The sequence below is a fragment of the Dendrobates tinctorius genome, unplaced genomic scaffold (assembly GCF_039654945.1).
Source record: "Dendrobates tinctorius isolate UK_male_01 unplaced genomic scaffold, ASM3965494v1 ptg000243l, whole genome shotgun sequence".
NCBI classification, from domain to species: domain Eukaryota; kingdom Metazoa; phylum Chordata; class Amphibia; order Anura; family Dendrobatidae; genus Dendrobates; species Dendrobates tinctorius.
The window spans coordinates 12,978,535-12,993,063 of NW_027361910.1; the positions used below are offsets into that span (position 1 = coordinate 12,978,535).

Sequence of the window (14,529 nt, forward strand, 5' to 3'; positions counted from 1 at the left end):
TTACTGACATTTGAAACCCCTACCCTTGGTTGTGCCTGTTGTTATGGTCTAGTGGTTAGAGTCAGCGCCTGTCAGTGGCTAGGCTTTAGGCCACAGTGTTTCCTGGTCAGCACCTCACGTAGCGCCATATTGTGCCATCCAGCGCAAGGCACATAAGTACCGCATCTACTGTGGCGCCGAGTGCTGGTGAGTCTAGAGGGACTCTGGCCCTGTGTCTTGGGGCAGAGTCCTGTGACTTTACACCAGTGCTCACTTCGCCGAGCTCTGTGAGCTTAACAGGCTTCGGCATTTATGTTCGTCGGTAGTGGGGCTCTGTGAGGCAGCAGAGTCCGCCTCGTACACATCGGGTGACGTTAACCCGCGTGTGTTCACGTATTATACCGCCATATAGTATCTGCCATTACTTAGCTGCAGTGTTCCATCTCTGCACGGTGGACCCCGGGCTGCGAACGCACCTCATTATCATTTTATTATTTGGTGCGTTCTGTCAGCCTAACAATATTTTTCTCACTTCACTTCACCAACTTAGAATATTTAGTGCTGAATGATGCATCACACACAAATTGGATTACAAAAATATTTACACACAGGTTGTAATGTAACAAAATAGGTAAAAACCCAGGGGGGTGAATGCTTTTACTTTTACCTGCTTGCCAAAGTAAATTAAAAAAACAAAACTTAAACAAGTAATTTATCATCTCCTTTTATTAATCCTCACTGAACATGCATATTAAAAAATAGTAATCTAAAACTGAAAATGTATAATCTATTCTGTTGGGAATTTCAATCACTTTCTGGCTATTTGCTAAAATCATTTCAACATGCAACAGAGTGTGGGAAAATGTGAATTACTGAAGTCCTTTACTTTCTCCCTGCTGATGTTAGCTGCATTAAGGCTGCTTTTACACTTATCGTGTTTTTGCAGGCCGATTTTGCGTCCAATAGATTTCTATGGGCCCGCAAAAATACCACGGTGCGCCGTGTGCCACATGGCCGTGAGGGCCGTAATTGTGGCCGTGATAAAAGATCGAGCTTGTTCGAGCTTTTTCACTGCGTACGGACACAGCCCCCAATGAAAATTAATGGGGCCGCAAAAACAAGCGGAATTTTGTTTTTGCGGCGCACCGTGACTTCCGGTTTTGCGTAACGCCGTTTTTTTTTCCAATACTATTTCTATAGTATTGGAAATCTGAAAAGCGGCGATCCGCAAGCTTTTTTGCATCCCGTTACTGTGGCAGACCATAAAAATTGTGCCGATACGGCGCGAAAAAACAGGCCGCAATAACGGACCGCAAAAAAAAGTGGTAAGTGTAAAAGTAGCCAAATAGTTAGCGTTGGAAGAATAGTGAATAACATATACTGGGATTTACAAACTTTTTTGTATTGGTAGATGAAACATGTTAGCTAATAGGGACCTAAGATAAGCACCAATACAAACAAGTGTAAAGGAGAGTACAAATATGTGAGAGTGGATAAGAGAAGCGGACAGACATAGAAAGTTTGACCTGGCTGAAGCAGAGCTGTGATTTCACTCTTCAAAGGCCCACGAAGGCTGCAGAAATACCTTACTTGGCAATATAAGAGGATTGTGAAGTTTTTAAGTAATTCAGAGATTAATTCACCCTCAGTGTCTATAATAGCACTGACTGTAAACACAATCAGTTTTTGCATCCAACTATGACTCCAAATCAAGACATGCGAAATTGCAGCCACATGGTAGATTGGATGATAAGTCCAACAAGCTGGTATTATGATTGTGATGAGCAATTTCTGAGCTGTGTTCCATCATTTCTCCAGAAGTACAATAGTGATGCTTTATTTTCTTGTCTCTTACATATAAAGATGAGTAACACTGTGATTCAAACACTTGCAAGCCTGATATTTACATTTACTTTAGCAATTTTTTACATGCACACCTTAATTGGGGCAACACAAATTGATAAGAAACTGATGATGTGAGATGAATGTACAAATTACACTATTAGCAGACAAGTCAAACAAGAAGAAACAAGGCAAGTTTAATACATGATGTATTTAATCACAATTTGTATAATTATATATGTATATATAAATAAATATTACATTCTTCCAGTCTACAATACTTTTTATGCATGTCATGGTTTAATTCCCATCTATGTTAGATGCCATTAGTTCTGATTTCTTATCTATTTTTTCATTCAATGTTTTCTAATAGCTGTCAATTCCCCAATTTTATCCAGGCAACAATGTGTTCATCCCATGAACCGGAGGACAATGATTCTCTTGCTGGTGTCCATATACAGTCTGGCAGCATGTCTTCACACCCTATAGTACAATGGGGCCAGTAGCTTTGGACCTTCCAAGGCCCTAACCTAGGTTACAGAATTTGAGAACGAGCAACAAAAACTTCTCTTTAACAAAAGGATGGTCATTCTGTGAAGTGTTTTCAGAGAAGGCATGTTTTGAGTTCTACTTTATGTTAACATTACCATTGTGGAACACCATTCCCATCAGATATTAAAATCACTGTAAAGATGCGTCACAATATTTGTGCAGTAATTGATAATATCTATACAGTATATTCGCACCAGCAGACAAGAACTCTTTCTCTCATCTCCATAAGGCATATGTACGCTATATTAGCTTAAAGAAGCACTCCCAGTATGTTTTTTTTATTCATTAAAGGGGTATTTCCATGTCCAAGATGCTTAATCCATGTTCAAGGCATTGCAGTAGTTTAGGCATCCATGGTTGCTGCCACTCATATAGAGGAAGTTAGTTAGTTAGCTGTATGTGGCCATAACCATGGATACCTAAGCTACTTCAATACTCTGCACATGGGGTAAGTGACTTAGCCAGTCAGAAGAACTTTACTACATTTCTTATTAGAGATATTTGCTAATATTATTATTGTTATTATTATTACACCTACTATATATAGCAATAGGATTTTGAAGACGGGAAAACCCCTTTAAATGTGTGTATGTTTGTGTACTGTTAGTGTACCTGCCACTGCGCTTTCCGGTGTACAGTACCGTTCTTGTCCTTTCACCACTCCGCAGATTCTGCAGCTCATACTGCGTTCTGTGTGACCCTGAAGTGACTTAAGCAATGTAAGCCTACTGAGCATCATAGAATCATAGAATCATAGAATCGTAGAGTTGGAAGGGACCTCCTGGGCCATCTGGTCCAACCCCCTGCTCAAAGCAGGATTCGCTAAATCATCCCAGTCAGATGTCAGAACAAGGATCCATAGGCTTTCATTGTAAAAGAGACGTCCGGCTCAGTCATAAAGCATAGAGTGAGCCGGTGAGTCACAACAGCTGTGACATCACTGAGAAGCAGAGAAGACCCCGGACCCCGCACTGGGTGAGTATTTAATATACCCATGCTACATTATATGCATATACACAGAATAAATAAAAAACTTAGTGGGACTGCTTCTTTAATGCCTTGTATTTCTACAACCCCGATTTTATTGGTTTGGAGACAGTATAAGATTTTATGTCTGTGAATGAGATATTGCATTGAACTGATATCCAAAGTATCACCTGATTTTGTATAATTGCATTTACATGTAATGAAAAGCTTTGAAAATCCTGGTCTATGATCAATGCTGTATATGCTGAAATAGAAATGATAGCCAATAGATATGAATGCACAAGCCAGTTACACTTAGAGGTTTTCCGCCTCATGCACAAGACCATATTCTGGAGCTGTATGGTAAAAATGCCCATAGGACTTCAGGAGAGTGTGCAATAATCCAATACACAGATGCATTTCCAGCAGAGTCTGCGGCAAATTTTCCTTGTGGCAAATTTCCCTATGTCAAAAGAAATAATCTAAATACATTTTTTTTCCTTTAAAACCTAATTTGTTATAAACAGAATAAATTACAAGAACTAAAGCTTGTGCTGATGTTGAAAATTAGAGTTTGTACAAAATTTGATCAGAATTTCACAATGTAGCACCTACCATAGTACAATGCATGACAATATTTTTTTTCCCTATTTTGGCTAAATCCCATTCCAGCAAGAGACCATTCACTGGTCTAATAAGTGAACTTAATGTTTATTTAGGGGAAGACGAAGTATAATAAAAATCAAAATGTGCCATGTAAATTAGTAATAATTAATACGTGATGGAAATATTTGAAATAAAAAAAACCCCTAAATTTTGACATTTTTCATTCCTTAAATATTGTACATATTTACAGAAAATGGAACAAGCAGTAAACTTAATTTTTCCTGGATTTCTGAAAATATCATTTTACTTGCCATCATGTAGCTGCTTTTTCTTAGAAATATAAAATTACTTTTTTTTGCCGAGTTTTACATATTTTTTTTAAAAAATTGTTTTTGGTATGTCCACTTTATCTGAAATTTTCATTTTATTCACAAAAGAGTCTCACTGTGTCACATTCTTTTGCTGAGTTGTTCAGGTCTTAAAATCTGTATAGATAGTCTTAATGTAGTGTTCCTTGGAAAACATCACTCATTTTGGCATCTATTTTGTCATACATAGTTTTTTTCTACAACCTTTTCATCATATCATGACCTATAAAATCAAAAGCATCAAAATAAGTGGCATTTCTTCCCCATACTCCAAGTTAAATTTTATCTTTTAGCTTCTGCATATAGTTTTTTAGGTCCTTAGATTCTCCCAAATCCATATCTTGACATACCCACTTAATATCATCCTCATTGGCTGTCAACAATGAGTTGACTGTTGGGCAGCTGTCATCAGCTGGGATAGTGGTGAATGTAGTGAATTTCACCTTCTTTCTTTTTGAAGTTGGGGAATGTAGAGGATCATTTTTTTTGTTTTTCATTGCCTTTTCTGTTTCTTCCATTGGCCGATGAGTTTGGCCCTGCAAGTTCTTTTGGGAGTTACCATTAAAGAGATGATGACTCTCTTCTAGGGTGATTCCTCTGTCTATGATAGTAGTATGTTCATCTTGCTGCGGAGATACATCTGGCATGCTCTCTAACAACTCTGTCTCATTACCAAGCCATACCCAGTCATGGGAATGAGTCATGTTAGCTTGACCTTCTATTGGCAGCTGTTTGTGCCTGTATTTAAGGGCAAATGTTGCACAATTAATAAGGAAGACCAATATGGCAAGGCAAAAAACACCGAGTAAAGCATACATTCCTATCTCAAGGTCACTCAATCCTCTAGATGCATTTAGGATGTCATTATCTTCAGTCTCTCCATTACTTTTTGGTAAGTCCACCTGGCCAGGAAAATTGGTAAAATCAATTGGGATATTTTGCAAAGGACTGTCTTCAGAAAGTTTATTGCCATCCATTCTGCCATTTATTACAGATATAGCAGTTGTGCTTCCTTTTCTTATGGCACTTTTATCACGTTCGAGAAGAGAACCATCATACCTTCCATCAATACCATAACGATCCAGGTCTGAAGCTTTTTGCCTTCGGTCACTAGTGTGGTTTTCTATTTCTTCCTCATATTCAGTCTCACCTGGAGAAATGGCATCACTTTGCCCAAACTTCACTTTAATATAACCATTTCCCACGGCAAGAATGCTTTTTCTCTTTGATTTTTGACAGGCCTCAGAGATCATAAAGTCTATTTTTACCAAAGGACCTTGTCCTTCACTTTCTGCTATTACAGTTGGCCACTTTACTGGATTTATTTGGTGAGTGGACACAATGGACTCATCCAATGATGTTGCAGATATTGTGAAATCCTTGGGATCATAGATATCAAGAGGTGTCACTAAGCCATCACTGAACTGTATCCAGACACTGACCACCGCTTCCTAAAAGAAAAAAAAGAGTTAAATAAATCACATTTGCATTATAGAAAAAGAAACAAGTGCATTTGCATTTCTATAAGGCCAATTCTAGATGTCAATATTTGATCAGTTATATTGAACGTTCTATGGTGATTTAAGTCATGTACCACTTTTTTTTAAAGAGGCTAGCTCCATACAACTTATTTTAACTATAGGGACATGTGACCACCAGATCCATTTACTGAACAGAGGCCCGTGTCTGAGTTAAGAGAAGGTAGACCAGAGGAGCGACAGGGGCTACATTCTTCTTCTTCTTTTTAGACTGTAAGGAGATTATGTTTTTAAAGAAGTAATTGACAGACAATTTAAGGTCGTGTGTGACTTTCTTCAGTTTATCTTGCTGAAGAATCAGTACATAAAAGGCTCACAAGGTATGCATGTACTATACATGTGTTAATCAATATACAATTGACTACAGTAGTAAAAAAAGCCAAAAATGTCCATGTGTAGCTATAGCTAACATTACACAGAACACCATATTTAATAAAAGCACCTTTAGTTTTATAGGTTACAATTTAGCATTGTGATACAATTTAACTCCTGACGAAATCAATGTATCATCAATGTTTAACCCTTTAGCGACAGAGCCAGTTTGCAGCTTAATGACCAGGCCAATTTTTACAATTCTGACCACTGTCCCTTTATGAGGTTATAACTCTGGAACGCTTTAATGGATCCCGCTGATTCTAAGATTGTTTTTTCGTGACATATTGTACTTCATGTTAGTGGTAAAATTTCTTCGATAAGTCTTGTGTTTATTTATGAAAAAAACGGAAATATGGCGAAAATTTTGAAAATTTTGCAATTTTAAAACTTTAAATTTTTATGCCCTCAAATCAGAGAGATGTGTCACACAAATTTCTTAATAAATAACATTTCCCACATGTCTACTTTACATCAGCACAATTTTGGAAGCAAAATTTTTTTTTGTTAGGAAGTTATAAGGGTTAAAAGTTGACCAGCGATTTCTCATTTTTACAACAAAATTTACAAAACCATTTTTTTTAGGGACCACATCATATTTAAAGTCATTTTGAGGGGTGTACATGACAGAAAACACCCAAAAGTGGCAACATTCTAAACACTAGACCCCTCAAGGTGCTCAAAACCACATTCAAGAAGTTTATTAACCCTTTAAGTGCTTCACAGGAACTAAAGCAATGTGGAAGGAAAAAATTAACATTTAACTTTTTTTTGCAAAAAATTTATTTCAGAACCAATTTTTTTTCTTTTCACAAGTGTTAAAAGAGAAAATCAACCACAAAATTTGTTGTACAATTTCTCCTGAATACGCCGATACCCTATATGTGGGGGTAAACCACTTTTTCAGCACACGGCAGAGCTCGCAAGGGATGGAGCGCCGTTTGACTTTTTCAACGCAGAATTGGCTGGAATTGAGATCGGATGCCATGTTGCGTTCGGAGAGCCCTTAATGTGCCTAAACAGTGGAAACCTCCAACAAGTGACCCCATTTTGGAAACGAGACCCATTAAGGAACTTATCTAGATGTGTGGTGAGCACTTTGAACCCCCAAGGGCTTCACAGAAGTTTATAACGTAGAGCCGTGAAAATAAGAAATCTATTTTTTTCCACAAAAATGATCTTTTCGCCCCCAAATTTTTATTTTTTACAAGGGTAACAGGAGAAATCATACCTGCACAGTTGTTATGCGATTTGTCCTGAGTACGCCGATACCCCATATGTGGGGGGGAACCAATGTTTGGGTGCATGGGAGAGCTCGGAAGGGAAGGAGTGCCATTTTGGAATGCAGACTTTGATGGAATGGTCTGCGGGCATCATGTTGCGCTTGCAGAGCCCCTGATTGGCCTAAACAGTGGAAACCCCCCACAAGTGACCCCATTTTGGAAACTAGACCCATTAAGGAACTTATCTAGATGTGTGGTGAGCACTTTGAACCTTCAAGTGCTTCATAGAAGTTTATAACGTAGAGCCGTGAAAATAAAAAATCCATTTTTTTTCCACAAAAATGATCTTTTCGCCCCCAAATTTTTATTTTTACAAGGGTAACAGGAGAAATCATACCCGCACTGTTGTTATGCGATTTGTCCTGAGTACGCCGATACTCCATATGTGGGGGGAACCACTGTTTGGGCGCATGGGAGAGCTTGGAAGGGAAGGAGTGCCATTTTGGAATGCAGACTTTGATGGAATGGTCTGCGGGCATCATGTTGCGCTTGCAGAGCCCCTGATGGGCCTAAACAGTGGAAACCCCCCACAAGTGACCCCTTTTTGGAAATTAGACCCCCTAAGGAACTTATCTAGATGTGTGGTGAGCACTTTGAACCCCCAAGTGCTTCACAAAACTTTATAAACGCAGAGCCGTGAAAATAAAAAGTCTTTTTTTATTTCCACAAAAGTGATTTTTAGACCCCAATTTTTAGACCCCCAAAGTTGGCAAATAGTGGAAACCCCTCAATTCTTGCTCCAACCCTAACCCCAACACACCCCTAACCCTAATCCCAACCCTAACCCTAATCCCAACCCTAATCCCTAATCCTAATTCTAACCCTAATTCTAGTTCGCCCTAACCCTAATTCTAACCCTAGTCATGACCCGAGCCCTAACCCTAGCACAACCCTAACCCTAACCCTAGCCCTAACCCTAGCCCAACCCTAACCCTAACCCTAACCCTAATGGAAAACTGAAAAAAAAAATATTTTCTTTATTTCATTATATTGGCCTATATAAGGGAGTGATAAACGGGGGGGTTATGTACTATTTTTTTTATTTTGATCACTATGATCGTTTATCATAGTGATCAAAATAATGAATGGAATCTGCCAGCCGGAGCCGGCAGATTCCCGGTGGGCGCACTGCGCCATTTTCAAGATGGCGGCACCCATCGGAGGATGCCGGCGGGACGTGGGACCACTGGGAGGGGACGGAGGGCCACGGAGAGGTACCGGGGGGGGATCGGGGACCCTATTTCTCTCTCCTCTGATGTGCGATCACATCAAAGGAGAGAGAAATTAAATGTAAAATCGCGGCTTTTTTTTTTTGCGGTCGCCGTTATAGGGTTAATAACGGTGATCGCAAAAGCGGGGGTCGGTTAAAACTGACCAATTCATGTTCTATGGGGTCTCGGCTACCCCTGGCAGCCGAGACACCGGAGAAAATCCGACACTGGGGGCGCTATTCACTTAAATCACAGCGCCGTGAATTAACGGCGCTGTGGTTTTAGTACCCTTAATTACCGCCGTTAAAAGGCGTATCGGCGGTCGTTAAGGGGTTAAAATACATTTCATAAACTTTCTTAAACTTTAAAAACATAATACAGAAAAGAAAACAAATAGTTCAGCTGTTTGTCCAGAACTTTCAGCCTAAATATGAGATTTTTACACAAAATAATATTACGTTTTGTACACCTACAAACTCATAGCAAAGAGCAAATAACTATATTTACAACTTAATAAGCCAAGACGTATGATCACAATGACTTTCTTCTTTTTTCACGTTTTATCGTTTTGATTTTTTTGTTCTTAGGATACAGAATGCAAGAAAGTTTCACTTAAATCCAGGAAAAATTAAAAGCAATATAATATTTTCTAGTAAACAAACTTTAGACTCGAAAGCCAGAACTCAAAGTGATGGCAATTTGTGAGTTATTAGATTGCTAGATATTTTGGCGTGTCAGTGTATGTGGAAAGCAAGACTTAATAATCGCCAATGTGAATATTAATAAGGTCCTGTTCTTAAAGAAAATTTAGTAGGTGGTATGCAAATTCATTCATCCATCCACCCATGCCCTCTTTTCCAATAAGATGTACTAAAAAGATTAATTAATTCATGTGTTCATTATCATCTTGCTATGTATACCATTCCATCATTATGCAGCATGTAGCACAAATAATATGATAAATAGCTTATGCAGTCAAACAGAGCTGACACATGAGCCATATAATTGCCTCTGACTAAATGGTCAATTTTCATAAGGGACACTTGCATAGCCTAATATAAGGTGTAAGATCATTACACCTTCTATTTTTCAGGGCTTTTCTAGACTAGGCAAGATGAATAGTGATATCATTCACATATGGTGTCCTACACTACACAATCATGGCCATACATTTCAAAAACATAAAATATGTAAGCAAATGATAAGAATAAGCTCTAATTTCAAATACAGTGGGTATGGAAAGTATTCAGACGCCTTTAAATTTTTCACTCTATGTTTCATTGCAGCCATTTGGTAAATTCAGCAAAGTTCATTTTTTTATCATTAATGTACACTCTGCACACCATCTTGATGGAAAAAAACAGAAATACATACATTTTTGCAAATTTATTAAAAAAGAAAAACGGAAATATCACATGGTCATAAGTATTCATACCCTTTGCTTAGACACTCATATTTAAGTTACATGCTGCCCATTTCATTGTGTTCCTCCTTGAGATGGTTGTACGCCTTCATTGGAGTCCAGCTGTGTTTAAATAAACTGATAGGACTTGACTTGTAAAGGCACACACCTGTCTATATAAGAGCTTGCAGCTCACAGTGCATGTCAGACCAAATGAGAATCATGAGGTCAAAGGAACTGGCCAAGGAGCTCAGAGACAGAATTGTGGCAAGGCACAAATCTGGCCCAGGTTACAAAGGAATTTCTACAGTACTCAAGGTTCCTAAGAGCACAGTGGCCTCCATAATCCTTAAATGGAAGACATTTCTGACCACCAGAAGTCTTCCTAGACCAGGCTGTCCAGCCAAACTGAGCAATTGTGGGAGAAGAGCCTTGGTGAGAGAGATAAAAAGAACCCCAAAATCACTGTGGCTGAGTTCCACAGATGCCGTAGGGAGATGAGAGAAAGTTCCACAAAGTCAACTATCACTGCAGCCCTCCAACAGTCTGGCCTTTATGGCAGAGTGGCCCGACGGAAGCCTTTCCTCAGTACAAGACATATGAAAGCCTGCATAGAGTTTGCTAAAAAGCAGAGGAAGGACTCCCAGACTATGAGAAATAAGATTCTCTGGTCTGATGAGATGAAGATAGACCTTTTTGGTTATAATTCTAAGCAGTATGTGTGGAGAAATCAGGCACTGCTCATCATCTGCCCAATACAATCCCAACAGTGAAACATGGTGGTGTTTTTCAGCTGCAAGGACAGGATGACTGGTTGCCATTGAAGGAAACATGAATGCGGCCAAGTACAGAGATATCCTGGATGAAAACCTGTTCCAGAGTGCTCTGGACCTCAGACTTGGCCGAAGGTTCACTTTCCAACAAGACAATGACCCTAAGCTCACAGCTAAAATAACAAAGGAGTGGCTTCAGAACAACTCTGTGACCATTCTTGACTGGCCCAACCAGAGCCCTGACCTAAACCTAATTGAGCATCTCTGGAGAGACCTAAAAATGGCTGTCCACCAACATTCACCATCCAACCTGACGGAACTGGGAGAATCTGCAAGGAAGAATGGCAGAGGATACCCAAATCCAGATGTGAAAAAAACTTTTTGCATCATTCCCAAGAAGACTCATGGCTGTACTAGTTCAAAAAGATGCTTCTGCTCAATACTGAGCAAAGGGTCTGAATACTTATGACCATGTGATATTTCAGTTTTTCTTTTTTAATAATTTTGCAAAAATGGGGTGCAAAGTGTATATTAATGAGAAAAAAATTAGCTTTTTTGAATTTACCAAAGGCTGCAATAAATCAAAGAATGAACAATTTAATGGGGTCTGAATACTTTCCATACCCACTGTATATACATATAATGATACAAAAAAAATGGCTCAAAGTAATATCCTTGGTATACAGATTTATTAAGATGGAAAGACATACTATCTGTCACGGTCACGTGTGCCTGGACGCAGCGAGTACCGCAAGGCGAACCCATGACACGCGTGACCCTGGATACATCGCCTCCAGTAGGGCGAATTTAAATAATAAAATGTGCAGCTGGATACACCGCCTCCAACTGGCGAATTTAGGTAATACACGTTATATATACAGTAGTCTGGAAACCCCACCTTCAGTAAGGCGAATTTAAATAATAAAGGGGAAACCTGGGTAATAATAACAATGGTGGGCCCTGTTATATGGAATAGGGACGTGGAGACCTCCTGTACTCCCCTGAGCCAGTGTCCCTGCACTCCTAATGTTCCCTTTGCCAGTTCCGCACTGGGCGACGCACGCGTACCTCAACCCTGACTCGCCCTGCACCTAAACCCTCACTAGGGAATTGGTCGGTGCGGAAACTAATCCCACCACTGCACTAAACACACATAAGGGAAAATGACAATACAGGGGGAACACCACTTAGCTTTGCTCTGTTGCGTACACTCCTAGACGCTCCTAGCAACAGAGCCCACCACCTGCATGCATCTTCTCCTCCACCCGGATCCATCACCATAATGGATTCATCACCATAGTGCAGGCTTGGAGCAGAGTCCACCACCAGTTGCAGCTGCCCAGTAAACAGAGTCCCAAAGATGAGTCCAGCTTCTGCCAAAAAGTCCAGCATGCTTGAGTCCAACTTTTCTGCCCTTAAGTCCAGCATGCTTGTGTCCAGTTTTCAGCAACCAAGTCCAGCATGCTGAGTGCAACTCTCACCATAGTCGCCACTCCACCAAGCCATGCAAGCACTTCCTGCTGACACCATAAACTGCGACTCCACCACGCCATGCCAGCCCTTCTTGCAGACCACATCGTTGGACTCCACCAATCCATGCCAGCACTCCTTGCAGACTCCAAAGCTGCCACTCGTCCCCTCTGGCTGGGCTGCCCAGGACTCTTGCTCAGCTTCATCTTTCACCCAGGCTTCCTTGTAAATGACTACCTATCAATATCACCAACGATCATCAAACACACCTGAAACTTTCATAGAGCCTCACACCTGATTTGTAATACGTGCACATTAAAACTAAAGTGTAATACCACTCACCACCACCGGGGCAACTTAGAACAAACGACACCACGTGTAATAATTCTAGTGGCCACCGGGGGCAATCAACCCACTTTGGCACCAAGCCAAAGGAAAAAAGTTCACTTTGTCCATTTACTTGTCAGATCCACCTTGGATCATGACACTATCCAAGTTTTATCAATACGGTACAAATGTTTAAAGAGCTTTCCATTGGTGACATTGGCAGAAGTGTAGGCAGTAAAGTTGAGCGACTTTTGGTTTTTTAGGGTCGCGTTTCGTTTCGTGAAACCCGACTTTTCCAAAAGTCGGGTCGAGCAAGATCGTCCGATTATAGGGAAAAGTCGGGGTCGTCCCGAAACATGAAACCCAATGTAAGTCAATGGGGAATAAAAGTCGGCAGTGAGAGGAGGACAGGAAACACACCTACAGTGCCCATTTGAATGCCAAAAGCATCAATTCTTCTTACTTAAGCTTGTCAACCTTAATTAACTTCATAATACAAGTTACGCACTGAAAAATGGGGGTTATTTGGCTAAAGTTGTGGGGGGGGGAGGGCTGGCTGCAGGTTTTCATGTGCCCTGGGCGAAAGAGCGCCCCTTTAACACATACCACAACTCATCATGCTCCGATACGGCAGAGAAATAGCGGTATAGTACAATGAAAAATACCTCACTTTTTACATCTCATGACGAGGCCCATCTATTTCTCCATACAGAATCATTGGTCCCATATAATGTTTGAAACAGTATATGATGAGCTCCACATAATGCTACAGTATACGTTGGTCCCCATGGATGAAGCTCCACTGTCTTATGGGCCCAAATAATGCTCCAAACATAATGGGCCCCATTTCTAATGCTCTAGTGTATAATGGGCCCTGTAAATGCTGCTCCAGTGTCTGATGTCCCCCTTTGGAATGTTCCAGTGTATGGTGGGCCCCATCTATCATTCTCCAGAGTATAGTGCTCCCCAAAAATTGCTGTCCCAACATTGAAAACAATCAAATAAGTCTCCTTGCTAGGGAATCCCTGTACTAGTCTAGACTCCTCGTCGTCCCCATCTTCCATCTCACTGCACAGTATTTCAACTTTGCAAGTGCTGTGATCCTGGGCAAGCAGGGGGGGCCCACTCGTTGGCGACGGCACTGGCACAGGGCCCCTGATAGTACGGTGGTGTGTCTGATGGCGGGTGGGCCGAACCTGCACTTTCATCTACAGCTTCCTCTTTGTCACTGTGTAAGATGGAACTCTATATGGGAAGGGTAACCTGAGTTTCATCAGGGTCAGATTCAGGCCGGGTAGCGTGCGAGGGGAATGTAGTGGTATGGGTCAATGTACCAGCGGATTCATCGAGCAGTGGCTGGGCATCAGTGCACTTGTGTCGCCCCCAGGAGTACGGTCGCCACAGTGGCATTACCTTCTTCCTAGGGAGTGTGATGTCATGCTTGGGAGCAACGAAGGATCTCTCTAGCAGGTTAACTGATTGGGCGGCGTTATTCCCACGAGTCATGACCCTCCAAACAGCGTTCATGAAGGCAAAGTGTTTGTTTTACGTGGGCAGTATGGTTGCAAAGCTGAACCTTAAAGGAATGTCCAGAAGGGCACCACCAGGAGTGGAGCCTACGGTTAAATTCGACTCCACCTGGGAAACCTCAACCATGCCAGCTACAGATGCACACATTGCAAGCTTAATTCCGTTAACGAGCGAGACTCCGTCATGCCCCGCGGTCCGAGTCCGGCTTACTAGAGGGACACGTGAGGCTCTGGCACATGAGATTGGCCAATAACTGGTGTGTCATGCCCTTACATGTCCGTGGCTGCATGTGCGCTACACTGAAAAGGCC

At 41.0% G+C, this 14,529-nt stretch overlaps 1 protein-coding gene across 2 annotated transcripts in view; it reads right to left on the minus strand.

Moving 5' to 3' along the window:
* Positions 1 to 2,017: 2,017 nt before the first annotated feature.
* TMEM132C (transmembrane protein 132C) overlaps positions 2,018 to 14,529 on the minus strand; it is a 982,344-nt gene continuing 969,832 nt past the window's right edge. For both annotated transcript variants that reach the window (XM_073557084.1, XM_073557085.1), the window contains one exon: positions 2,018 to 5,764. In XM_073557084.1, coding sequence (XP_073413185.1) covers positions 4,589 to 5,764 — 1,176 coding nt within the window. In that variant the 3' untranslated portion in view covers positions 2,018 to 4,588. The remainder of the gene's footprint in view (positions 5,765 to 14,529) is intronic.